This window comes from Melanaphis sacchari, unplaced genomic scaffold (genome assembly GCF_002803265.2).
Source record: "Melanaphis sacchari strain LSU unplaced genomic scaffold, SCAv2.0 Contig261_pilon_pilon, whole genome shotgun sequence".
In the NCBI taxonomy this organism is placed as follows: domain Eukaryota; kingdom Metazoa; phylum Arthropoda; class Insecta; order Hemiptera; family Aphididae; genus Melanaphis; species Melanaphis sacchari.
Genome location: NW_020271135.1, coordinates 422,692 through 449,171, shown reverse-complemented (window position 1 = coordinate 449,171; position 26,480 = coordinate 422,692). Strand labels below are relative to the sequence as shown.

The following is a 26,480-nucleotide window of genomic DNA, read 5'->3' as shown; positions in this document are numbered from 1 at the left end:
AATTTAATGGCTATAATAACGGCTGACAGACGGCGAGCGTTTTCTGCGACGCACGAGACCAGTCGTGTTCGTTTCTGTGTATTGAAATGAAATCGTTACTGCACAACCCGAAGATAGAAGTCTTAGTAACGCTATTGTTTTATGTTTATTCGATGAAAAACTTTTTTTAATGCTGCGCTGGTTGAACGACTTAATACAGGAGATTATTATCGTTCGTAAAATACGATCCACCCTTTTGCACGATAATATATCTCATCGTCGTAATCTCGGAAGTTTGAAAATGATATTATACCAAGAAAAACTCCATCGCGCACCGAGCTTAACAAATATTACGTAATACTATTATTGTGCGCCTATATTTATACAAATTATATTTTCTCTCGACGTCGTACGAGGGCGACTTCAATACGGACTAAGTCGCCAGCAAAATTACTACGGTACAAACGCGTGTAAAACGTATAGGTATAATAGGTATGATATAAATACGTTTCAAAGAGATTTTTCTTTGAACATGTTTGATAGAGCAAAAAAAAAAATAAAAATAAAATAAATGTATATGTGAACGTACGAACGAACGATGACGAGATCGCGCAGGCCGAGTTTTTACCGCGTGCGAAATCCTATTTGTTGTGCCGATGCGTTGACAAGACGCTCAGTGCTCGGTCTTTTCAATGTTTGGGGATTACAAGCGTAGGGTAATAATAATGCCCTTCTGCTCCTTTTTTCCTTCTTTTTTCGTCACCGAAAGATTATGTATGTCAATGATTTCCCCCGGGACCGAGGCGGATGATAATTGATTTCGTAGTATTTCAGCTCATTTATCCGCGAAAACTTTCTCGTGCTTCTGCATCCAACTTACCCCCCCTTCACTTGCCGCAATAGCCGACCCTACACCTCCAATCGCGTGACGTTATAATATTATATAGATATATGTATGCGCGTTTTCTAAGAGATAATAATAATATATAAAAGTCGTTATCCACGTTCTTTTCTCATTTCCATTTAAATCCGTTTGATATATCGTCTCAGTTAATTACTTCACAAGACATTTTGTTCTCCGACCGGATTTAATTAACATATTATACATTTTAAATTATCTTATTTTTCTTTGCGCGGACCTGCTCGTTTTGCGAGATAATAAATACATTTGTTTTTAGTTTTGCTTTGTAAAATGCCTCGTGCGGAGTGAACCGTCGTCGAGAATAGGAAATAAAACTTAAATATATAATAGGTATAGCGGACAAGTTCAGGTACACGAATTGAATTTATTTGCTACGCTTATTTATAAATAAAAAATAACTATCATACGAATATCTTTAAACCATATCGAAAAAGTTGATTTACATTTAAAAATTGTGAAAATTTTGTGGAAATACATTTTGTTTGGTGAAATTTAATGTTTTAATTTTGATAAAAATGTTTTGTTTTTTTTTATTGTGGTATACTTAAAAAAAATTACTTAAATACTATATAATGCGTAAAATTGCTCTAATTAGCAAGAAACTTAATATACCTATCCAAAAACCAAAAATATGTAATACGAAACTTTGGATAATATATACAATATACATATATATTGTATTTTGTACCTACAAATGTTGAAGCGGGCACACGGTATTAGAACAAAAACCGCACTCCATATACAAATACAACCCTCTCGACAGCGTGCGATATGCGACACCACGATTCAAATATTTTTCACTCCTATTAAGCAGTATGCTTGTCTCAGTGTACACACAGACTTACGCGCACTAACACACCCCCACACAGACATATATATATATATTTATTATAGTCGACTCTTTCGAAACCGAATCGAAGTCTTGACTTTTACGTCACGTGGACCATTGTCAACGACCCCCTCCCCCTCGCCGCCGCCGTCATAGCAGCATCAGCAGCAGGTCCACGGGAAACAACCCTTCTACATACCGTTTTATTGTCATCGTGACGAGGAATTGTTTTCCGACTCATCGGCTGCGATGAGGGTCCCACATTCGCGTATATGTATATAATGACGTCGGACCCATTAGCGTGATTAATTCCGGTCGTTCCTTACGTTACGTAGTAGCAGCGGCGGCGGCGTAAGGACTGCAGGCGCACACGTATAATCATACATATATATTATAATAATACGTTCGTGTATGGGTATATATATATATATATAATAGTCGTTTATCGATTAGAAATCGCGTCCTACTCCGACCATTACGGCAAGACATGGTATACGTAATAATAATGCGTATCATTCGTATTGGTCAAAGTGGTAGTGAGGTTGGGGGGGTCGATTTTTTAGTAGAATTTAATATAGTTCCCTCTTACAAACGTCTCGTAAGCAAGGGTGCCTGCAGTGATCCAAGAGTGACCATTATGTCTTCCCGACAAAATTTATTGTGGATTATAATTATTATTGTTTCTTGTTGATCAATTTGTTATATATCCGTTTTTGAAATTTGATAGTAAGTTTGCTAAATATTTATTATTCAGATATTACGTTTTTTTTTCGATTGAAAATTTATACGACATAAATAATAATAACAAAAATTGTATGCATTGATAGAAAATTGAGACGATTGTTCACAACTAAATAACTACCTACATATTTTTAATGATAGAAAAAAACCTTATCCGCTAAAAACCAGTAAATATACAGATACATGTAATGTGGTGTGGTAGCTTGGTCAGTGTATTGATAATATATATATAAAATGCATGTGAAGCAAAGTACGAGAGTTAATTAAAAAGTAAGGTTACAAATTACAACATTTGAATTTATACCTTGTCCCTTTTTTCATTATTATTATTATTAATATATCTACTTCTTTAAGCCTAAGCTTGTGATGGAGTGAGAGTTAACAATAATAATTAATTATAATTTCATAAAATTAAAATAAATAGAAAGAAAGAAACTCTCCATTAAGTAGATATAAAATAAAACATAAAGTAAAAATATATAATTAAAAAAAAAATAAAATACAAAATGTGGACATATCAGATTGACCATAGTTAAACAGCTCTCAGATATAACTGTGTAACATAACCTGTTATACAGTTAAAATACAACACTATATAAATATATATAAGAGAAATATAGCAAATGTCAAATTATTATTATGTTCATAGTAATTATGTTCCATACATATTGCTCTTTAAGTGTACACAATATGTGTTTTTGTTTTTCCGAGTTTCAGACAAAAAATATTTTTAAGACGACTTTTAATTCATTAGTATAAATTATTTTTTTCTTACGCCTCTCATCGATTTGTTTATGCGCACACAAATATACACACATAACTATCGAAAAAAGTATAGCTTTATCACCGCTTGCGTAAAAAATGTAAATGCGGCCTATCTGACTGCGCGGAACTGCGGAAGACAGACAAGAATATATTTACTGCAAGACTGGTTTCATTCGATTGTTTATCAAACGATTTTGTTTTTATTTGTATAAAGTGGTAGTGGCGGTGGCGACGCAGGGAAATAAAGAAAATATTGAATTAGACCAACGAATGCGGTGACGTGAGAGGGTGAGGAAGAAAAAAAAAGTATATACTGCCGCGCCTTCATCCTCGCTGGCGCATCGCGATCACGTTTCTTTTTCAGAAATAAGCCACTTAAGCCACGCACGGACGGAAAATACTATTTTTCATTCTTTATTTCGAAATCGCCGCGTTTTGTCGAAATCGGTTTTTCTTTTATGCACGCGATGTGTACTCAAAAATAAGTATACATATATATAAATAAAAAATACGAAGCACACCGCGTAGCAAACGGTTTAATAAAAACACAAATATTGTTGTTGGCTGACAATGCTGAATGATTGACTTTACAGATGTCCGCTGAACAATATAATATACCAAGCACGTGTCATTTATTTTGCCGGACATGAAATCTCAATTTCAAGAAAAGTGAATGCGATTAATAATTTCGATGTAAAAATAAAATGCATTTTTGCATGCATTCGCGGTTTTATTCTCTTGACCTTAAATTAAATATTTTAATATTTATATTATAGGTTTTAACCTTTCTAGACTTGTTGATATTATATTGATTAATAATAAAAGCTCTTACGTAAAAAGATAAATCATACAATTAAACGTATTATTTAAACGTCTTTAATATACATTAACAACGTGGAAATGTGTTTGTAGTTGTGACTGATAGCCTCAAAACACTACTCGACCAATTTGCTGACGAAAACGTTAAAGATTATTTTAAGAGATACCAGGAAAGTTTTGATAGTATTAGTTTGAATTGCGTCCGATAGGTGGCATTGAAAAAAAAACATTTTTTTTTTTTTTTAAGTTTTTTTAGATTTTATGTCATATAAAGTTAAGTATTTACTAGCTATTATATTTTATGATAATAATATTATACTAACGATAATATTAAAATTTATTTAAGTACACTTAGGATAGTACCATTTGCGTTCCGTCAAATTTTATCATAATATAAAGTGAGGTATGGGTATTCTGACGCAGACATGCCCGCGAATGAAGTACTTACACTAAAACTAAAATACACCGAGTGCTGCAATATTTCACTTTTTCCTGGTGAAGACAAGTAATATAGTAACGTTAGTGAAGGTATAATATAATTTAATATCATTATTTATATTTCCATTTACAAGAAAAATGTGGAACCTAAATCCCTACTCCTTTTAAAAAAAATCTTAAATTTACCCGCTAAGCTCATCACTGTTAAATCCATCACATACCGTGCGCGTTTATTGTTATCTAACGACAACACGATTTTATAATAATCGACTCAAGTGTGTGGTTATAGAGAAGGCTACGCGATAATATTATATAAAATATACTTAATACTTATTGTTACCACGTAGAGAGGAATTTTTTAGTGGCTAGTGAGTAGTGGCGACTATGACGATTTGGTCACGTTATGTCGATAAATGCGCGTTTTGTAGCAATACGTTTAAAATAATACTATTAAATTATTATTGTTTTAATGTAGTTGAGTGAAGCTTATACAATATTTATAACGTATTTGTTGTTCGTCAAAAATGCCTAATCCATCGGGGGTTTTTTTCGACTACTATAAACTACCGGGACCTTGGTACAATGTCAAGCATACAATTTATTACTGGTTTTTCACCGTGATTAAGGTATACATTAATGGTATTGTGTTATCATATTTGTATTTAATTTTTTTTTTTACAGTAACTATAGTAAGAACATTTTAATATAATGATTTTATATTTTTTACTAAAGTAAAAATAGCAAAATATTAAAAAAAAAATGTTTATATAATTTAGTTTTTTTTTAATTTTAAAATAAACTATTTTTTTTATTAGACTTTTAAAAACAGTTTAAAACAATTTTTGAATTTAAAACAAATTTTTAATTTCATTAAAATAATGGTTTATATGTAGCAAAGCACGAATTGAAATATAGTAATCAATCTTGATTAAAACGTGATTTTTTTTTTGACAATTTATCACTGTATGTTTTTAAAACTTTGATAAAAAATGAATATCTTTAAAATTTAAAAACTGAATTACATAAACATTATTTTTTTAAATTCTTTATTAAAAAAAAAAAAAAAAAAAAATCGGTGAAACTTATATGTCATTTGATTGTAATGTTTTTACTAATAACTGTAAAAAAAAAAAAAATAACAGTAATTAAATTAAATTAATTTTTCATGGACATGTAAGGGTTAGGTGAATTTTTAAGATAAACTGCATTACAATTATTAAGATATTGGTTTATTTTTAGACAATATTGCATTTCTTCGACATTCATACGAAACACGGTAAACCAGAAGACAACGACGGACCACACAAACTTAATGATATTATTGTAAGCATATTATTAGCACTGTATATGACTATCGTTTTAAAAAAAAAATTACATTATTTTCTCAGGGATATGATGCTACTTGGATTGGAGGCACCACGCCTGATGGTAAATGGATTATATTTGCGCTCGATAGGCGAAATGATAGTAAAATGTCCATAGGATATGTATGTTTAAAGGTAAATATTCTACAACATAATATTATAATAGGTGCAATGACGAATTGAGCGGTAAATTTACGTTTTTATGCACATGTATAAAACAGTTCTTACTAAAATTTTGTCCATTACACCAAAATACATGTCCAATTAAAATTGGTTTTCAGTATTTATAACACGGAATCGAAAATATGATCAAAATTAACCGTGAGGAAGGTAACCTTCATTTTAGTCCTCTGTTCAACCCACATTGTCAAAATTTTATTGAAACAATTGTCAGCCATAGATTTTAATAATTAAAGTAATTGTAATTTGGCTGCTATTTTAATTTAATTTCGATTATAATATACAACTTGGCTCTAGAAAATTTACAAATTTCAAAATCTAAATTAAAATTATTTAAAAATTGAATTCTGCCTACGAATTAACAACTCTACCATCACATCTATCGTTTGTACGGTTTTTGCAGATTCCGGGAATCGGACACTTGTCAACTCCGATGTACCCGAATTCCATGGATAACACGTTGGGAAACAGCGTGAATAGTTTCGCTTTGGACCAATTGACTCTGTCGATGATCGAACCTCTTCGACGGTGGAAAATCAATTTCGAAGGTAAAATGATGTAAGTGCCTTTGTATAATATTATAATGTGTAAATCAGACCTTGCAACACACGTGTTCATAGATATAATTATCTTCAACAAATGCATAATATAGGTTCGTGGATGATCCGGAAGCCTCGGCTCACGTAAAGATAACGGCCGAATGGACAAGCCAACGTGACGTGTGGTTACTGAACCGGGATTTGAGCAGTGAGTCCTTCGCTGACTCATTCGCGCTGGAAAATTGGAGCAAGTTCTCTGCAGCCTTATTCGACCGGTACGTGCATACAGGATAAAAATATAAACTTCTATAGAGTTATGCTTTCTATTATTATTATGCGTACGTATATTATTCATTACAGTTCCAAAGACAACGTTGTGCACTGGGAACAGTTCGGTCGAGTGGACGCGAATGTTGAAATCGACAGGATCGGGATCGAAATTCGCAATGCGGCGACCGTCAGAGACAGGAGCTTCGGTATATTTAATACTTATAATAACTTTTCACCCATAAGTTCAGAATATAACCTAAAAGCAACCCCGAAAGCACAAGCACAGACAAAAAACACCCTTAAAAGTACAATAAATAATTACTTTTTTAACAACCTACAAGTGCAAATAAAACATTTCACTTAAATAAAAATAAAGTTTATTTTATTAAAATCAAAGTCATAGTTAACTGTACTTTTATAATAACTAAATGAACAATTATTTAAACAATAAATTTAATTAAACAGAATTCAATATATTTTTTTTAAATTCCTTTGTGAAAAAACAGGCATATAGATATACATTATTTGAAAATGTAATATTATGAGCGTTAAAATTGTATAATAGATAATATGTTATGAAAAATGACTTTGTAATAATGACATTAATGCAACAAACTACAGCTAATTCGAACGGTATTTTTTTACAGGTAAAATTCGGGATTTTACAACAATGCACAGATATTTTTACATAACCATGTTCATGGAAAACGGCCGGTCACTTGTGATCACGGTGGTTTGTCATAAAAAAACGTTTTCGCGGTGAGTCAAATATATCATATAAGATTTTATCGCACAAAATATTCATTTATGACTAGTAAACATTAAAAATAAACTAACAAATAAAATATTCGAAAACTTTTTTTTATTACATAATATGCTATTTCATGAACTCTTGTAAATGTATTTTCCTAAAATAAAGTATATTTAATCATAATAACGAGCATGTCATTACAATGACACACTATAACTAGTACAATAATTTCAAATTTCAAATCCAATTATATTAAATCAGTTTAATATATTATGTTTACATTACATATTATCAATGTTTTATATTATTGTATTTTAAATCTTTTATTTTTTTTTTTTCATATTGGTGTACGTGTATATAAAACATAATTATTAGAGACCATCTATTAAAAATGTTATTTCTATGTAAATATAAATAAAGAAACTTACTCATATTTGATAAAATTTATTAGAAGCTTAGTAAATGTTATATTATAAAATAAACGATCACTTATAATCAACATTTGTTAATCGATCTAAATGTTATTTTTCGCTTTGCATTACAATAGATTGTTTTTTGGATTTATCAGCAACGACAACGAAACCAACTCCAACATCGATTGGACCGATTTAAATATATATCAATTCGGTGAAAACGGCAGAGTGGTCGAAGAACTGTGTTTTTTAATAAGAATAGGTATTGCTATCATGCACGTCGTTAAACGTGAGTTTAGAAGTACTAATTTAATACTAAACGAGAAATGTCTATATTTTTGCAGGTCAAGTCGTCCACTCAGTGCAAGTCGTGTGTAACAGCCAATACTGGTATCGATTGGAAAAAGGCGTAGTGAGATGTGAACAGATCGGTGACTGCTTGGTCGACCACGTGCCGGGCAAGTGTATGATCCAGTCGTTGTATAGCGAGACGTCGTTGAGGGCGAAAACGTTTTGCAAATCGTTGAACTATTTGGATAAAAATTATTAGAATCGTTTTCAAAACGACATTATATTGTCATTACAACGATTTGTGTTTTTTTTTTCGTCGCTCCCTATCAGGAAATTGAATTTGTTATCACCGTTCTGTTTAAACTTGATCGATTTTTTCATAGTAAATAGTCTGTCGGTCGAGTTGTGTGAATAAATATATTAATCGTGGTTACGATATTAAAATATAGGGGCGTATACCGTTTCTTCAAAAATAAATAAATAGGTTTGGGTTGCTTTTTTGCAAAATCAATTTTCTTCCAAAGTTATTATCTAAGAACTACTGGCCATATTTCTGATAATTTTTATTTATTAATTCATGGTATTCTGAAAATTATATTTTCAAAAATATTACGTTTTTACACACAATGTGGTCTAATTTCAGTGATAGTTTATACAGAGCAAAACATACCTAATTGCGAATCATTATATGCACATATGAACGAACAGTTTAACAAATCGCATTCTAATATTAATATTAATTTAAAAGTTGTAACTTCCATTTTTCAGATTAATATATTTAACAAATAAACAGCTTTATAAAATATATTTAAAAACTTAAAAATGAAATATTCAAAACATATCACTAATACGTTAACGAAGTGAAAAACTTGTATGGAATTTTTAAAAACTATATTCACCAATGTAAAAACTATTGAAAAATTATGACTTTAAAAATAACATTACGAATACCAGACAAATATAAGTGCATAAGACGAAATTAAATCAATAAATAAAAACAAACTCGGTAGCAAAACGGAAGGATTTTCGTCGATCTCATGCATTTTATTGCGTACCTAATAATTATTATTATCGATTGCGGAGACTTCGTGCGAGGTACGACGACGCGGACGTTATAACATATTATTATTTATCATTATTATCATCACGTCGACCGGTTTTCGTATTTGGCCAAACGATTGTTGTTTTGACGTAACTACGCGGCGTACCCCGCCCGCGGTATAGTGGTCGTCAAGCGTTGACAAACAAACGCGTGACAAACACTAGTTCGATCGCGAAAGAACTGTTTGGTCAACACGCTCTGTCTTCTGCTACTCTGCGACCCAAACATGAGTAACGCACGGTACAAAATGGCCAGAGCCACGAAGATCGAATTGGTCAGGGACATCATTGACGACGCACTGTACGACCGATCGAGACCGTGGGACGCGGCTTTCGCGTGGGCCGAGGCGCTGACCGGTCTGCCCAGGTTCAAAGTGCTGTTGTCCGTCGTCCTGGTCACCTCGGCGCTGCTCGTGTACGGGGCCAGCGCGGAAGTGGCGAGCAACGCCGTCGGGCTCGTTTACCCGGCGATGGCCACCGTATCGCTGGCCGTTTCCTCGCCGCCGGCAGGGTGGAAGTACAACAGCGTGTCCGCCGCCGCCGCCGCCGCCGCCGCCGTCCGGAACGAGAAGTTCGCGTACTGGATGACGTTCACGGCGGTGTTGATCGCGGAATCGCTCGTCCGGCCGGTGATGCGGCTCGTCCCGTTGTACCAGATGTGCAGGACGTGGTTTTCATTTGGTGTTTCGCGCCGATCCGGAACAACGGTTCCGCGTACGTATTCCACGCGGTCATACGGCCGCTTCGAACGCGCCGGTTCCCCACGAACTCCGAAATCTCTTACGAGAAAATAAGTATCTATTGGTTTTGTTCAACAAATTTTGAGTTAAGGTTGATTTCAAATTCTATTTCATGCAGTTTCGTCACGCTTGTTGTCTATTATCACCATACCGAGGTGTTGTGTATGAGGTATCTGCGAGTGTTATGAATCGCATAAATCATGACATAACACGACACGCAATACAATTGCATTTTAAAACAGTTCATGATAAATAATAAGATACCTATCTTAAAATGTAACACGAAATAAATACTTTTAAAATGTATATCGTCGTCGTCATGCAAAAACTGACCAAATGAATTTTATTATAGTTTTAGGTTATATCAATTTTACTTTTAGATATTATGCTATGAAAAATTCAATTTTTATCCGTTCTTTTCAAAATTGATATCATTTAAACTGCAGTAATGTGTATAATTAATATGTTCAATCATTTTTTTTCAATTTCTTTTGTTTTAAGTTTAAATTAAAAAAATTCGACATTTAATATGGGTAAAAAATGACTAAGTGGCATTTTAAGCACTTGGTCATTTTTTCTCATATTATACTTTTTTCCATTTATATTTTAATTTGAATAATAATATAATACAAAATGCACAATGTACATCAGCATGTTATTATTATTAACAATAATATAAATATACAGTATTGGAATTTGGAAAGTAACATGTGTTACTATTATTAGATATTATTATTTAAATAACATAAATAACTAGGTATTTTAATTATATTTAAACTGTATATTACTAAAATCAAATCTTAGTTTTAACAGTAAATATTATTCATTATAAATATAACTAAAAATAAAAAGATAACTTAGTAGCTTTTCTAATATTTGTTATTGGAACATGGCGTTTGACAGATTTTATATTTACATTAGCTAAAATAAAACCTTTTTGGTGGTTATAATCTAAAGCCCAAAATTTATTACAAACTTCATTTCTATAACTTTCATCAAAACTAATAGAGCATTTAAATTTACAGTGGGAGAAATCAATAGCCTTAGGTTTTTAAGTTTTTTTTTCTTTAGAAATAACATTGTTTTCCATTTACCTGCCTCACCTCTTAATCTAATCAATTTTTTATTTTGACTATTTACAGTTTCACCTGATGCTTCAGGTAATGTGTCTTTACTTTGATTGTAACTTTGATCAGTAATATAATTTATCACTGGTTTAATTATCTGTTCTCTTGTCTTCTTATTTTCTATATTTTCTGCAACGTTTACCACACCAAAAATATTTTCATCACTGCAAGTCCCTATCAAACCATCACTATCAGATTCAATTGCATCATTTTTATTATTATAGGGTTGTCATTCATCACCACTATCATTACATTCATCACTACAATCTATAAAATGAATATTAATTATTTAAAAATAGTGTACATTTTGATTAGTAGAATATTGTTTATTTAATTGAAATCTAGTATTATAATTTGAACCTGCTAACATGATAGTATAAAAACAAAACAAAATATTATTTAGCTGAAAATAAATAAATAATGTTATAAAACATTTTCAACATTTTATTTTCAAATATAAATAATATAATTGGTAGTTAGTATTTTTATCTTACATGTATGAATGTTAATTAATGTACCAGTTTCTTTATAATTATTTTCTGTGAGATTATTATTAAGTAGATCTATTTGAGATGGTCCAGTTAATGGTTGTGTATTAATATCAGTTGATTCTAGTATGTTCAGGTCTTGATCATTGTATGAGGTACTATTATTGTTACTATTATTTTGATAATCAAAGTTAATTGACTTTGGTACTGTAATTACATCATCCAGAACTATAAAAGTGAAAAAATGTTAAAATATTATAAGTACAAAAATAGTGATTATAGTATCGCTTAATTAATTATAAAGTTATGAGTTTGTTACTTGCTTATTTAAACAGCATATTACTTACATTTTTTCATAATAAAGTTCTGTGAACTTGAGACTTGGATAATATTTTCTAAATGCACTATCCCTGATTCATTAATTGTATTCAGAGATTGCATTGTTTGAAGATTATCATTAGATACCTATTCGATTCTATATTTTATTAAAAAGGACAATTAATAATAACATTATGATTTTATTATAACATTAATGCTATGAAAAAATGGCAATACTTCATAGTAGGAAATTTAAATATTACTTACTGTTATTACTTTTGCACAATGCAACAAGCTTTTTACTTCGATTATTTATTTGAAATAGCTATGTGTAAACTAAATTTTAAGTTTGATGAATAAAATATAAAAACAACTAACAACTATAAAAAGTAAATGATTAAAAAGTTGGTAAACACATGCAAACGTACGATATTTTAATAATAATATTATGATAATAATTTAATAAATGATTTGTAAATTATATCAATAATATTTTGGGTGATAATAATAATATCCATGTCGCGTGAATAATTACCATAAATTTGTTATTTATAAATAGATATTTATAATTTCCTATTTTAATACTTCAATCATTATCAATATTTTTTTATTTTTATGATTATTATTTATTAATAATATAATGACCAAGTACCAACTGTACAAATCAAATGTTTTTGGTATACATGTAATAAATGACTAAATAACTTGGTCAGTTTTCGCTAAAACAATATTTTTATATAATATACTTAATATTGACATGCTAAAAGTGACTAAATAACTTGATCAATTTTTGCTAGAAAAATAGTTACGAAATCTGCAGTTGGTCAAAACTGCTTTTTTATATCTCATAAAATATTAATCATATCATTTGGTCACTTTATGTATGTAGTCAGTTTTTGCATGACGACATAAGACATACGATCATATTATGATGACATAAGTTATTTTTTTCGAAAATAATTTCAATTTAATTTATAGCATTTTTAAGTGTTCATAAGTAATAACTAGAGTTAGGAATTTGATGATTTGAAATTTTTTCTTGAAATGATATACAGTTTTAACCAAAAACTAAATTTGTTTAGTTATATAAAAATTTTGGGAGGAGTACGATACCGCACGTTTTTTTTTTTTGAACACGATTCCGCACACTTAATTGTTTATAGGAATACAATAAGAATGGGTGCAACGTTGTTAAATTTATTACAAACAGTTTATTACGATCTCATAATTGTCATTACAAAAAATAATTTTAATAATTTTAAATTTAATAATATAATATAAATAATATAATAATTTAATATAATTTCTTCCCTTGATACATAAAGCCAATAATATAATAATTAACCAACAAGTATAAAATAATCTTGTCATTATCAAAATATCATACAAACTCGGATGCTCGGTAAATTGTGGTATATACCTAAAATATTATAGTTTCGCCTTTGCACCATACGATGTCCATTTGCCGTCTATTTATAGTATATTTTTATCTTTATCGACTTTATCGACTTTATCAAAAGACCCAAATTATCTTAATTTTAATTAGTTTGAACTTGAAATATCGTAGTAAAGAAGTGGAAAAGTTCAGGTGCCTAAATATTATGCACTAATTGTATCAATCTCATGTTAAAAGAAAAAACGTGCGGAATCGTATTCCTCATGGCAACGTCGCAATCAAATACAATAAGTATTTGAGTAGAAAAAAAAGGTAATATCGAACAATGAACGTGCGGAATCTTGTTCTACCCAAAATTTTAAATGTGTCATTTTTATTTTGCATTTTTTGTGTTAAATTAATTTTATTGCATTTTTACAAATAATATGTTAATTTAGTGTAATATAAAAAATAAATAAATAATTATTATTTTAAAATTACATTTTTTTTTTGCTTAGTTAAGTACATTTTTTGGTCACTTTTTAAGTTCATTTTTTTAGAGTTTTTTGATCTTTTTTCTATATTTTTTAGTGCATTTTTGTGAATATTTTAGGTCATTAAAATCCTAGCTCTAGTTATAACTAATAAGTAATAACATACGGATATATTATATTTTACCTTATTTATAAATATAAAAATTAAATTAAATTGTTTACACCATGTAAGTAATAAATACAATATTATTATGAATATTATTATTTATTCTCCCATCCTCAAAAAAAAAAAAAAAAAACTAGTATCTGAAACTGTTCATACTAGTTATTACGTTAACATTCACACTAAATTCACGTATACACTTGGAAAATTGACTGTATTAAATTATACTTTTACGGCGAAATCGGATCGATCAACGTTCAGTACAAAGGACCGAAAATAGATCTTCTTGGTTATTAATATAAATATTTTTAATCTACGATAATAATCCAATAAATTGGTTTTTACTCACAAGATCCGACTTTAGGTAAATGCTAAATGGCTGTCCTTACAAAAATAATATTTTACACAATTCGGCGCAACGTAGCTGAAATAATATATTGATCGCAATTTGTAATGGTCCTATATTATATAGATAATATGACGTGGATAATATAATATCATTTATGACATAACGGCGTTCGTCTATTGGTCCCCACGACAGAAAACGAGATGTGAACTACCACAATCGTCGCGCGCGGACGCTGACGCCGTTGACAAAACGAGCTCGTTAAAAATAATCGTCTCATAATATTGTACATAATATTATGAATATATACGCAAAGGCGAGATGGCTGTATATTGTACATAAGATATAAGTATATATTATGTAAATGGTAACATCGTTCTTCATTATGACATCTTTAGGTATATATATGACAGTAATGATAATATACATATTTGGTATAGCAGTGTCGCGTACACGACCGATTTTCATCAGGCTAATTGCGTCGCCACTCGGTCGGGCCTCGCGCCACTGCCGTCCTATATATAATTATAGTTGCGTACACTCGAGGCGGCGATGACGGCGGTGATTAATGCGCTTAATATTCATAAAAATCGTTCGCGGAAAAGTCGTCACGACGTGTATCAATCATTGTCCGCGCGCGCCTAATTCGATTATGTAATGTGTTACTTGGTGCCCGAGTAATATCGTTTATTAATTATTACGGAACGACTAAAATATCATAAAAACAAACGACGGTTTTAAGATTAAAAAAATATATATATAAGCATGAAAAAAATCGCGGGCGCTTGCCGCGACGTCCAAACGGTCGGACAAGGATGGGCGTGGGTGATTAGGGACGTTTGCAGGATGGTAACTAGATGACCGAGGATTGTATGGTAGTGGTGAAGACGAACGTGATGCGAGCTCGTCGTTTGACGATACTCTACAGCAACTCGATAACGTTGCGGGGTGGTTTAATTACGCAGTCGAACGCGTGTGCAGTCGCTGCGCGGAAAACGTCGACGGGTGGTCTGGCCAAAGATATTTTGTGTGGGGGTGGGAGAAGACGTGTGTATATCAAAGGCACAAAGCACCCACGTGAGTACCGTTGCTCTGACCACGCAGTAGCGACGGTATGATTAAAGTCTCTGGCGGGTGGTCAACAGCTAGGTCGGTGGCGAGGTTCAATAATTATGTACGACATGCAGGAATTCGCCTTTTGAACAGCAGCGAAACGATATCGCAATACATCCTGTCAGCCCTGCAACCCACCGTCGGTGTTCCGTCCGTTTTATGCCCAACCCACACCCATCACATAATGATGTAGGTAATAGTTATTATGCATAACTTCCGTCTATACATTATAGACTAGACTAGTGACGCCAAGCACTAAGCTTTTTTTTATTATTAATATGAATTCACTTAAATATATTAAAATAAATAAGTAAGTAAGTAATAAACATGAGTCGGTTTGTGACTAATAATGATGCAGCGATTCATGGCAATAACATTCTCCTTTTAGAATTTTGTATTTTTTACTAAAATAAAAACTACGATCGAGCCTAAAATGTACATTATATAATCGACTTTTACTTATAAACTATAATAAAATGTTATACGAATTAAATTGATTTGATATTTTAATTTAGGCAAGTAGGCTGAATATCTTACGCCATATTTTCAATAGGTACGTACAACATACGTAATATTAATCATCGATTTATTAACATTAATTTTAATAATAATTATGAAATAATGATATGAATTAAATTATTAGATTATAATTTATTAATGTTTTAACAAACCACATCACGTATTAATACAATTTTTCGTAAGACTTGTAGTTGTGCTTGTGGTAAGTAGGAATGAGCAGAAAATCAAAAATGTCAGGAGGCCAATTCTTCTTATGGTAAAATCGATTTTGCGATACGATTTAAATTCTGTGTGATTATATCTTCATACTCATGTTTCTATATAAAGGTAAGCTACCACGTGTAAGTATAATCTTATAAAAGGCCGATTTCAATTTCACTCGACTGCACTCAAAAGTCATTTACAGAGTTGCCGTCAAAACCTAAGACGAATTTTAGACTCGCACGGTCGGTTTTGATAATATGTTTTCAAACTATTATCATCTCAAAATAGTCGAAATGTTACTAATAAAAATATTATATTACATATTTATATACTTATTTAGGATAGTGGATTAAATACTTTAAATGCTAATTAAGGGGATTGGAAGCGGTGATTTCTGTCTTTGTCTAACACACGTGTAACATAGGATTATAGACGGATTTTATTTCCAACGTACCGATTGATATGGTGGAACGATAAGAATTATAAAATAGATTTAAATTTTTCATCAAGTCTACTTTAGATCAACTTTCTCACATTTTTGATTTTTTGATTTAAACTTCTCCAAAAATTGAAATATGTCAATTTTTTAACTGCTCTTTTTTAGTATATCATTTTTAGGATTTTTTTTTTTGTTAGGTGGGAGGATAATATCAAAAATATGAGAAAGTCGATCTAAAGCAAACTTGACGACAAATTTATATATGTTTTCATAATTCTTATCATTTCATTAAATTATTTGGTACGTTGGAAATAGAATACGTCTATAGTCCTATGTTACACGTATGTTAGACAAGGACAGAAAATTGCCGCTTCCAATCCCTTTAAATCGAATTGTAACAATGTGGTAATATGAATAATATGATGTTTTTAAACACGAGCTTAGTATTAAATAAGTTATTTTTAGATGACTTGGGTGATGTTTTTTAGTATTTAGGTGAATTTATACAAATAATATGCATTTGAAATGGAAAAATCCTGAAAAAAAATATGTTCTGTAAACGCAAAAATTCTTTTTAATTTGTAAAATAAAATTCTACGAACTATTTTTACAATCGTTGAAACGATGACGCATGCGAGGTTGCCTATTCAGTGTCGAAAGTTGACCGTTTGCAACACTTCACAAAATATATTTGGCTGTATTTATTATACATCCGATCGAAGTGTAACGTGTGTCCGGGTGATACAGTTTCCGGACTGCTTAATGCACGGGAAATGAAAATAACGCCAATCGGAGCGCAGTTCCCTTGGGACATTGCCCCGCAGAACCATACTTTTGATACGCTAACTGTACAAAACAGTTTACGCCAGTGACGATATTTTATTCGTGTCCTCGTTGACGTGATTTACCGCGCTTCGTTCAACGAACGTACAAACCCTGTATAGATTTTTTAATACAAAACCAATACATCATGTATAAATCAATATCGACTCTCGATAATATTTTTTAACCAAACAAGTAATTTTATTTGTTTTATTTTACAAAATTAAAATTATAATGAATTTTGTTAGGTATCGTAAGTTTTAAAATTGTTTTAAAATAGCATTGAACTAATAACTTGGAGCGTTACGTTGCTGGTACCCTAAAGTAAACATTTCAAATTGTTTAGGGTCATGTTAATTATTATATATAATAGTTTTTATGATAAACTATCTGCCTGTGTATTTTATTATGTAGAACACAGAATTACAAGTAATTATACATAGAAGTATAATTTATTTATCTATATATAAAGGCATAATAATAATTAGAGTTTGAAATATCTGCGATCAATTCAAGCTAGTTGCATGTACAACATTTTGTTTCGTAAAAAATGACGTGTGTTTTACATGGCATAGTTAAATTATTAAATATCTTCAGTTCTGAGTATTTAATTATTATTATAGAAAGTAAAAATGGGACATCTATCAATAAAAATATTATTTGATTGGTGAAAATACTAAAAAAAGAAAAAAATCAATATCTTTAAGTTGTACATACTCATTTTGGAAATCTGAACACTTATCAAGAACAGAGAAAAAATATATGTTATTTTTATTAATTAACTTATTAATTTAAGAATAAATATTTTACCTGTTTTTAGTTAATTTAACTCCGATCTCTGTACAGGCTATCATTAATAAAAATAATGTTAATTTAATTGTATACTTGTATACGTAAACACTACATAAACCCAATAAATGGTATTAAATATATTCCACTATAGACAATTTTTTAAGATTTATTATACATTTTTATATTTGCTTGAATAAATATTCAATATATTGGACTAAAAAATCAAATTTATTTGATTGGTGCATTAATTCGTTTGAAATTGGTATCAAATTTATATCTCGTTTGAGTATTGATATACGCACGGTGGTATACAATGGTATAACAAAATATTATAATGTGCCCAGAGAGATACTGCAGAAATATACAATATTATCCCTTTATTTTTATTTCCCGCAGGAGACGCGAGCCGCCCAATAAAGGCTATTAATAATATCAAACCCCCTTATATTTCAAGACCGGAACCGATGCGCCCGAACCACCCGTTTTTTTTTTCTTTTAAAGATTTTTGTATTTCTTTATGGGATAAAAACATACCATATTATAATAAGGCCATCATGCTCGTCGAACCGTTGAAACCGAACGACTTTGAGACGGGCTGCTAAATCTGAAATGGCGCACTGCTACGACAATCGATCGATCGGAAAATATTACTAAAAGCACCTATTCATAAGTATAAATCACGGTCGTCGTTGTCACGTAATATATTCCCCGGATCGCAAACATTTGTCGATAATATGTGCTACAACAATCAAATAAGCTATAATATTATGTAAATTAGTTCTCTAATCATGCACATTTTTAAATTTTATTCCGAGGACGGAATTTAAAGACAATGAATGTAATAAATATCAAGGTATCAAAAAATATGATATTCTAGTGATCAAAAAAATCTCAAAATTCAGAATTCGAATTAATTCAAGATTTAACGAAAAAACATCGTTAGGGAATGTTTTATGAACCATTTTGAATAATAAGTAGTGTAAAATAATTTATATTTATGCACTGCGTACCTGATCTATAATTATAAACATATTTTTGTAAGCCACGTGAAATAGATTGACAATTGAGTTCACGACGAACGTGGATCTTTGCGACTAATCAAATACAATGGCCAAGTCAATATATTCCAATTATTATTTATAAATAATGACTGCGTAACGTTTTTAGACATTCAGTAACCGTGACGTTTAGTACTCTTCGGTCTTTTAATCCACATTTTATAATCGCATTATTGTTAAGTCGATTTCACCATTAACGCATCGACAAATCCTATAGAATATCCGTTGTTCCAAATTTTAAAGTTGCACGTGACATGCGGCAGTCTATTTATTCGTTAATATACGCGTAGGCTTACGTACACACTTAATTATACCAATAAGATTTTTTTTATTACACTCTCCATGAATGAGTATAATTTTAAAACTAACAGACTAATATAAAATAATATATTAATATAGTATACAATAATCTAAAAGAACACTAAAGTATAATCATTAAAATTATACTGTTTAAGTCACATAATTTAACAAAAATTGTATTTATCTATATACATTAAGTTAAAAATATTTTTTTTTATATCATCATCATTCATCAGTCATATAAATAACGCTTAATTAAAATAGACATTTTTTATTTAAAATATTTTTATACTATTTTCGGGTGTACGCACACCAATAATTATTAAGGTTATCAAACCGTTATTTTAATAATATAATATTGATGTTTTAATAAATGTTTGATTTAGATTCTAAAAGAAACAAAAAATGTGTTAATTTTAAAATAATAATATCAGTTTGTTATTTTTTGGTCTTACGTTTTTTAGTAGAAAAAATGTTGTGTTCATCAATTTTCATGGAAGTTTTTAAGAACAAATTTATATAGTTGGTCATTTTAGGAAATCAGGATTAAAATTCTCAGTAGTTTTAAAAGTAATCGAGGAGATTTTAGAAATATATCAACATTTGTAAACATTTTAATATAATTATTAAAATAAATGTTTGGTAACCTTGATTAATACTGAAAATTATCAAGTTTGACTTCCCAAAAGTACTAACTAGATCCAATTTGCTATCAGAAACTTCCTTCGAAGTTGATGATCGGACTATTTTTTTTTTACTATAAAAAGTGTCTTTAGACACAAATGTAAATAAGTAAAAAATACAAATAAACGTTAAATTAATACATTCATTGCTCCACTTAAAATCTAAAATTTGCGCCTAAAATTTTGAGTATGGTTGTAATCCCAGACAACGAAACAAAGTGCACGAATCTTAGTGACGAATCCAAAGTAATTTCGATTTTCATGAAATGAAATGCTTAGAAAATATTGTGCTTCGCAATATGAAGTTAGAAATATATAATAAATAGTCATTTAAAAAATCAAAAATCAACTTTGAAAATTAAAGCAATAGAAAATATTCATTTGTTGTGACTTTAAACCGTGTATTAAAGCTAAGAAAAATTTTCTCGTTAATTATTTAATAATTCAATCGTGATGCGCGCATCGTGCTGTATATTGTTATACATTGGTTCACTTACATACACACGATCTCCAATGGATTTTAAGTCGCTATAATATCTTCTTTGCACATTGTATAGATATTTAAAATATTATTCATAGTACACGTACAAGTGCGCGCGCAGTCGTTCAATTTCATTAGAGACCAGAGTATTATTAAATTATGTTGTAGTAGGTATCTGTACCACATGATAATATGTATATTTTTGTATACATGTATATATATATATATATTCCATTACCGCCCCATTCGGGTGCTCACCCCTTCTCACCCTCTCGGTCTACCCGTAAAATGTTTCATAACCTCATTTGCATTCGGGTTTGCCGCCCACTGTTTAAGCGGCCGCCTGCTTATCGAACAAAGCGGTATTTTTAACTCGATTTGCATCAACTACCGCCGCCGTTGCATCATGTTTTTCGCTGACGTCTACGGTTTTCACGTTGTCGACGGCAGTGGTAAGGGTGGAAACCAAACGGTATATAATTTAACATGTACATTTACATCATATATATATATATATATGTATATATTATATACTGTGCCAAGATGTATATTGATATCTTTTTAGTTTTTTTTTTTGATTATAAATTAAACACAATTTGTTACCCAAATAATTAATTTATATAGTATTGTTTTTATCAACTGAAAACTCTCTAAAAAACTAAAAACACTCATATTAGATACTTATTAGTTCTTATAGTTACTTTTAGATTTTATAAATATTTTAGTTTTATGAAAAATTAAAAGCAATACATTCTAATCATTGAAGAAAAAAATTATTAGTACGAAAAATGAACAAATCACATGTATCACTATTAATGTATCGATGTTACAGTAATAAAAACAATTAAGAAAATGTAAACCTCATAATAATTATGAATACTTTGACTACTCTGGAGCTTTACCTATATCAATACTGCGAACTGAAATAACGTAATGGTCATTCAATTTTTCAGCTATAAACAAAGAGCAATGTGATTTACATTTAAACTGCGTCAAATAAATAATACATATTTAAAGTATAACAATTTCAACTCAAATATCGTTGGTAGATATCCTGTAAAAATATGAACTGTCGAAACAGTTAACAAGTTTGTATCGTCAAAAAGTAGTACGAAAAATCTCATGAATTTGAAAACGTGGTCTTTGAGTACATTCCGAAATTCCAAGAATCAGAGTCTGAATAAATTCACCATCTATTTAGAGTATGCCAAAATAATGTTTTAAACATTATACTAGGACAGGACTAATCGATGATATTTATGGACGACGAAAAAACCAGCTTGGGGTTATTTGTCCGATCCTTATACAAAACATAAACTTTATTTACAGCGGCATAACATTATTATAATATATTTGAAATATATTATTATGTCGTGAGTGCGTTGTCGCGCGCGCGTCAAACCGTGAAAAATAAATCGAAATATTATTCATCCATCGCGTGCGCGCGCACCTCGGACAAACGCAAACGACTGCACACATGATACGTCTACGATCGTACGCAGTCGGCAATCGAAAATCGATCGTCCAGGAACAGACCGGTAACTACGTTTTTTTGGATTCTCGTGGAAATTCGCGTTCGAAGTATTTAATCATTTATATTGTTATATTTTATCATTTCGATATAGTAATCGTCAACCGTTTTTTACTCGTGCACGCGACAACGACTTATTATCGTACTTCGAACCACGGCGAAATCGTTTCGTCGCGCGGAACGATAGTTCCATTACACTATAATAATAATATTATATTATGTATAATGCACGCGTTTTGTGCCCCGAGGCGGCGGCAGTGGCGGCAAAGAGGGTGGTCCGTGGAAATCGTCGTCATGATCCACTTCACACCCCTGTAAACCGATTTGCAAGATTAAATGGATACGGCGGCGGAGACTTTCATCCGCTCGGTGCTTTTCGCCACCGCTACCTCCTGCACCGCCGTCGGTTTTAAAGTCGCTCGCCATAAAGCTCGGTCGACGACCATAATATATTATATCGTCGTGATGTAATGTACGACCAGTGTATAGCGTTATTATTATTACTATTATTATTATTATTATTACTACGTGTTTGTCACGGGGTTTATGATGCGAACGAATCGCACACGGTCGTCGTCGACTGCTGCTGGTACGGTGCCCGTTACGACGTTATCGTTTCGGATTAAATTTGACGCGGACTATGCTTCACGACTACTGGTCCGCGCGGCGGACAAACGACGACCGACTGGTGAGAGGGGTATATTGCTGTTGTTATACGTATATTATTATGTGCTGTAAACACAGTTGTGACACGATATGACATTGTTGTGTAGGTACGCCCATATTCTCTAAATATTGTATCAAATAGAAAGGAGTACATTTGTTTAGTAGTAATTCACTGTATTTACTGAGGTGTTTCTTGAAAATAAACGGCAAAAATCGGGTTTTAAATAGAGAAAATAATATAATTATTCCGATCAAAACACGGTCAAAGACACTATACTCGTACGCAGAAAAACAATTTCAATAGTTCGATTATCATTTACAAAAAGGTTATGCATAGGACCGTCAAAAATGCTCGAATGATTTTCAAAACACGATATTATTAAGAAACACTAACACAGAAAACAATTAAATAATGTATCTTAATTAAGTTAACTCCTTCTCATAATATTTTAATATTTTATTGTTAGGAATAAATATATATACTATAGTGTATTACAATGTTACCAAAAATAAAAAACAATGATAGTATACTCGGGTTTTTTAAATAATTGATAAAAAATATAATATAATATAATCCTGTTGATTGTTCGAATATATTATCGGTGTTTAAGACATTTTATTTGTATAAAAGATTATATTTCTTTATATCGTTATATGAAAATGTGCAAAGGAAATCAAATTGTGTATTCAATAAAGTAAGATTTTTCATCTAAATTTCTATAACACTGAAAATTGCGGTCTGTATGCATGCGAGATGATCAGATAACTTTATCATAGCTACTAGCCAAAAAAAGTTATTACATAATAAGCCGCGTGTAATACACAAAAACAAAACACAATATATTATAATAAAATTATATGCTGATACGCATTTCGATTGATTCGCTCGAAATCTAAAAAATTGTTAATGACATATAGGTATATACGTATATACTTTGTATGATTATAATGCTTTGAGGATGGTATCTATAGAAAATACGCTTTGTACGGATTCGACGAATATGATGTATTGTATATAATAAAGTACGAATACGAAAGCAATTATGTTTAGAAATTCGATCTACGCGACGGCGACGATATGCCGTATTTACCGTTCTGCACACCACGCGCCCACTCACACCCATCCATCCACAAACCCGCACAGGAATACCATATATATATATATATATATATATACACTATACTTTAAACACACAAGCAATATCTGCGAATCGGTTCGTCGAAAAGTTGTTTATCGGCGTGGGGTGTGATGGGGCGACAAACGGTGTGTAAACACGATTTTTCCTACCCTAATAATCTATACCCCTTTTTCGGGTAAACATGGCCTCTTCGATCTTTAATATCGGACTACTTAGGACGGCGGCGGCGTTCCTCTCCGGATCTACACACCGCCAATGCCAACGCCGCTCGGCACTCCACCGCTACTCTTGCCCGACGGCTATGTAATTGTCCTGTCGATCAACACACAGAATCCATCATAAACCGACCGACTGTAAAGGGATATCGTCCAACGGCGCACGCGCTCGCCTTGCGACGCAGCAATACCTACCACGTGTATAATATGATACATACTTTTTTTTCATTCTCTTTCTCTCTCTCTTTCAACTTCTCTTTTTCTACCCACTCTTTTTATCCTCCGTTCATGCTGCTGTATCGTAATATACGTATATACTATCCAAAGAATTGTATATATAGCTCACAAATGAACGGATTTTATATAGCTTCTTCTTCTCCCGCGATTACAATCATCAATGGATGTAATACAATAAATAAATATATATGACTTCTCTACAACTGTATACAGCACAACCTTTGTGGAAACGGATCGATTGGTTTACTGCGTTATAAACGTCTAATACACCGTATATAACCAATACCACGCAACGTTTACGTTTTTGGACAGAAGTTATTCTACTTTTGTTTTAAAGGTTAGAAGTTTCTCTGATTTTCAATTAAGCACCCGTTAGACAAACAAACTCTATACACGTTTCGCTTTTCAATAAACCCTACTTCTTGTGGGCGTTTATACTATATGTGTATTCCATTATTGTTACTATTATTATTGTTATTGTTGTTACCTACATATATTGCAAATTGGCATCAATATATCAATCTCGTATTCATTTAGCTCAAGTTTATACAATTTTATAAGAATATATAAATTAATATTTAATATTAATGAATAATTAGTCATAATTTGGCGTTTCTAATAAAAATGGAATGACAAAGGATAAAATCAGCTAAATGAAAAGCAATCTAACAAAATATTAGGACTTAATTGCAAACTTTTATAGATTACCTACAATAAGGAGAATAAACAACATAGTTGAAAATATTCCGCAGAAAAACTAAGATAAAAAATTAAGATTTAATATTCTAACAACAAAGTACAATATGGATTTTTAACAAGTAGGTACCTACTGCAATACTTCACTCAGTCGCTCTCATTTCATTAGATTTTATAATGATTTTATAATTAATTTATCCATAGCTGACTTAAATAGTTGATAAACTAGCTATTCAACAGCTGCATACCATTTATTTTGATTTGTTATAATAATAGGAATAAGAATATAGGTACATTTATGTGTCATTGATAATGACTTAGCAAGTATACACTCTACGTATAACACAACGTTAAAGGCTTAATAATTTTCAGCATTTTGGAAAAAAACTGGTTAGTGATTTCAAAAGCGATATTTTATTTTGAAATCTGATGGATTAAGTATTACAATTAATCTAGTATATTTAATATACTATTGTCTATTATTAAACAATAATTAACTGAATTAAATTCTTTGTTGGATGGATTTAAAAAAAAAAATAATAATATTTTAATGTATAATAGAATATTGTATTGTTTTTCCATTTTGTCTATAGATATTTTCATCATTTTTAATACATATCGACTGTGTATAATACGTACAATAATTCTGATCTATAGTGATAAATATGTAATAAATATTATATAGTTTTATAACACCGTGGTACACGTCATGACTGTAGTATAGAAACACGAATGCGGAATAATATGTCAGTTCATTTATGTTTCTTGTACGACGTTTTGTCGTGCGGGAGGGTAAAAATAAAAATTCCAAGCAAAAAGGAAAACGTCAGTAGTTATATTATAATATATATATGTGTGTGTGTGTGTACGTAAATGTGTATATAGTTTGTCGTAGTGAAAATAAAAAATAAAAATGAAAAGGGTTCCACAGACACACACAAATACAACGTTTTCGAATACTCGCTGGTAATACTACTACTACTACCATACATGCTGTACCATTGTATACCACTACCATGGTGCTGCAGGGCCTGACCATTAGCGATGCACGCGTAATCCCATTCATCCCGTCAGATTATATCTAATTCCGGTTTAATTCGATTCAACGGCGACGGCGACTTCCCCCATACGC

At 31.0% G+C, this 26,480-nt stretch overlaps 2 protein-coding genes across 4 annotated transcripts in view; one reads left to right on the top strand and one right to left on the bottom strand.

The window, feature by feature from the left end:
* LOC112595250 (vesicular glutamate transporter 1-like) overlaps positions 1-26,480 on the bottom strand; it is a 79,138-nt gene that overhangs the window by 28,723 nt on the left and 23,935 nt on the right. The gene's annotated exons all lie outside the window — the stretch shown is intronic.
* Positions 4,431-8,597, top strand: LOC112595251. Of its 2 annotated transcripts, XM_025340389.1 has the most exons (10): positions 4,431-4,583; positions 4,969-5,119; positions 5,733-5,816; positions 5,882-5,992; positions 6,441-6,595; positions 6,690-6,851; positions 6,937-7,052; positions 7,494-7,605; positions 8,145-8,272; positions 8,355-8,597. In XM_025340389.1, exons 2-10 carry the CDS (start codon positions 5,018-5,020, stop codon positions 8,558-8,560), a joined length of 1,176 nt encoding a protein of 391 aa, XP_025196174.1. In that variant the 5' UTR covers positions 4,431-4,583; positions 4,969-5,017; the 3' UTR covers positions 8,561-8,597. The 2 variants fall into 2 exon arrangements, with proteins under 2 accessions (XP_025196174.1, XP_025196173.1); XM_025340388.1 differs by lacking the exon at positions 4,431-4,583 and having other exon boundaries at positions 4,774-5,119.

What these genes read in the sequence shown, in the direction of transcription:
- LOC112595251 (XM_025340389.1), top strand. Translation starts at nt 5,018, where the DNA reads ATGCCTAATCCATCGGGGGTTTTTTTCGACTACTATAAACTACCGGGA. An exon ending in ACAAACTTAATGATATTATT is followed by an intron (nt 5,817 to 5,881) that starts GTAAGCATATTA and finishes TTATTTTCTCAG; the next exon opens with GGATATGATGCTACTTGGAT. An exon ending in TCTGCAGCCTTATTCGACCG is followed by an intron (nt 6,852 to 6,936) that starts GTACGTGCATAC and finishes TATTCATTACAG; the next exon opens with TTCCAAAGACAACGTTGTGC.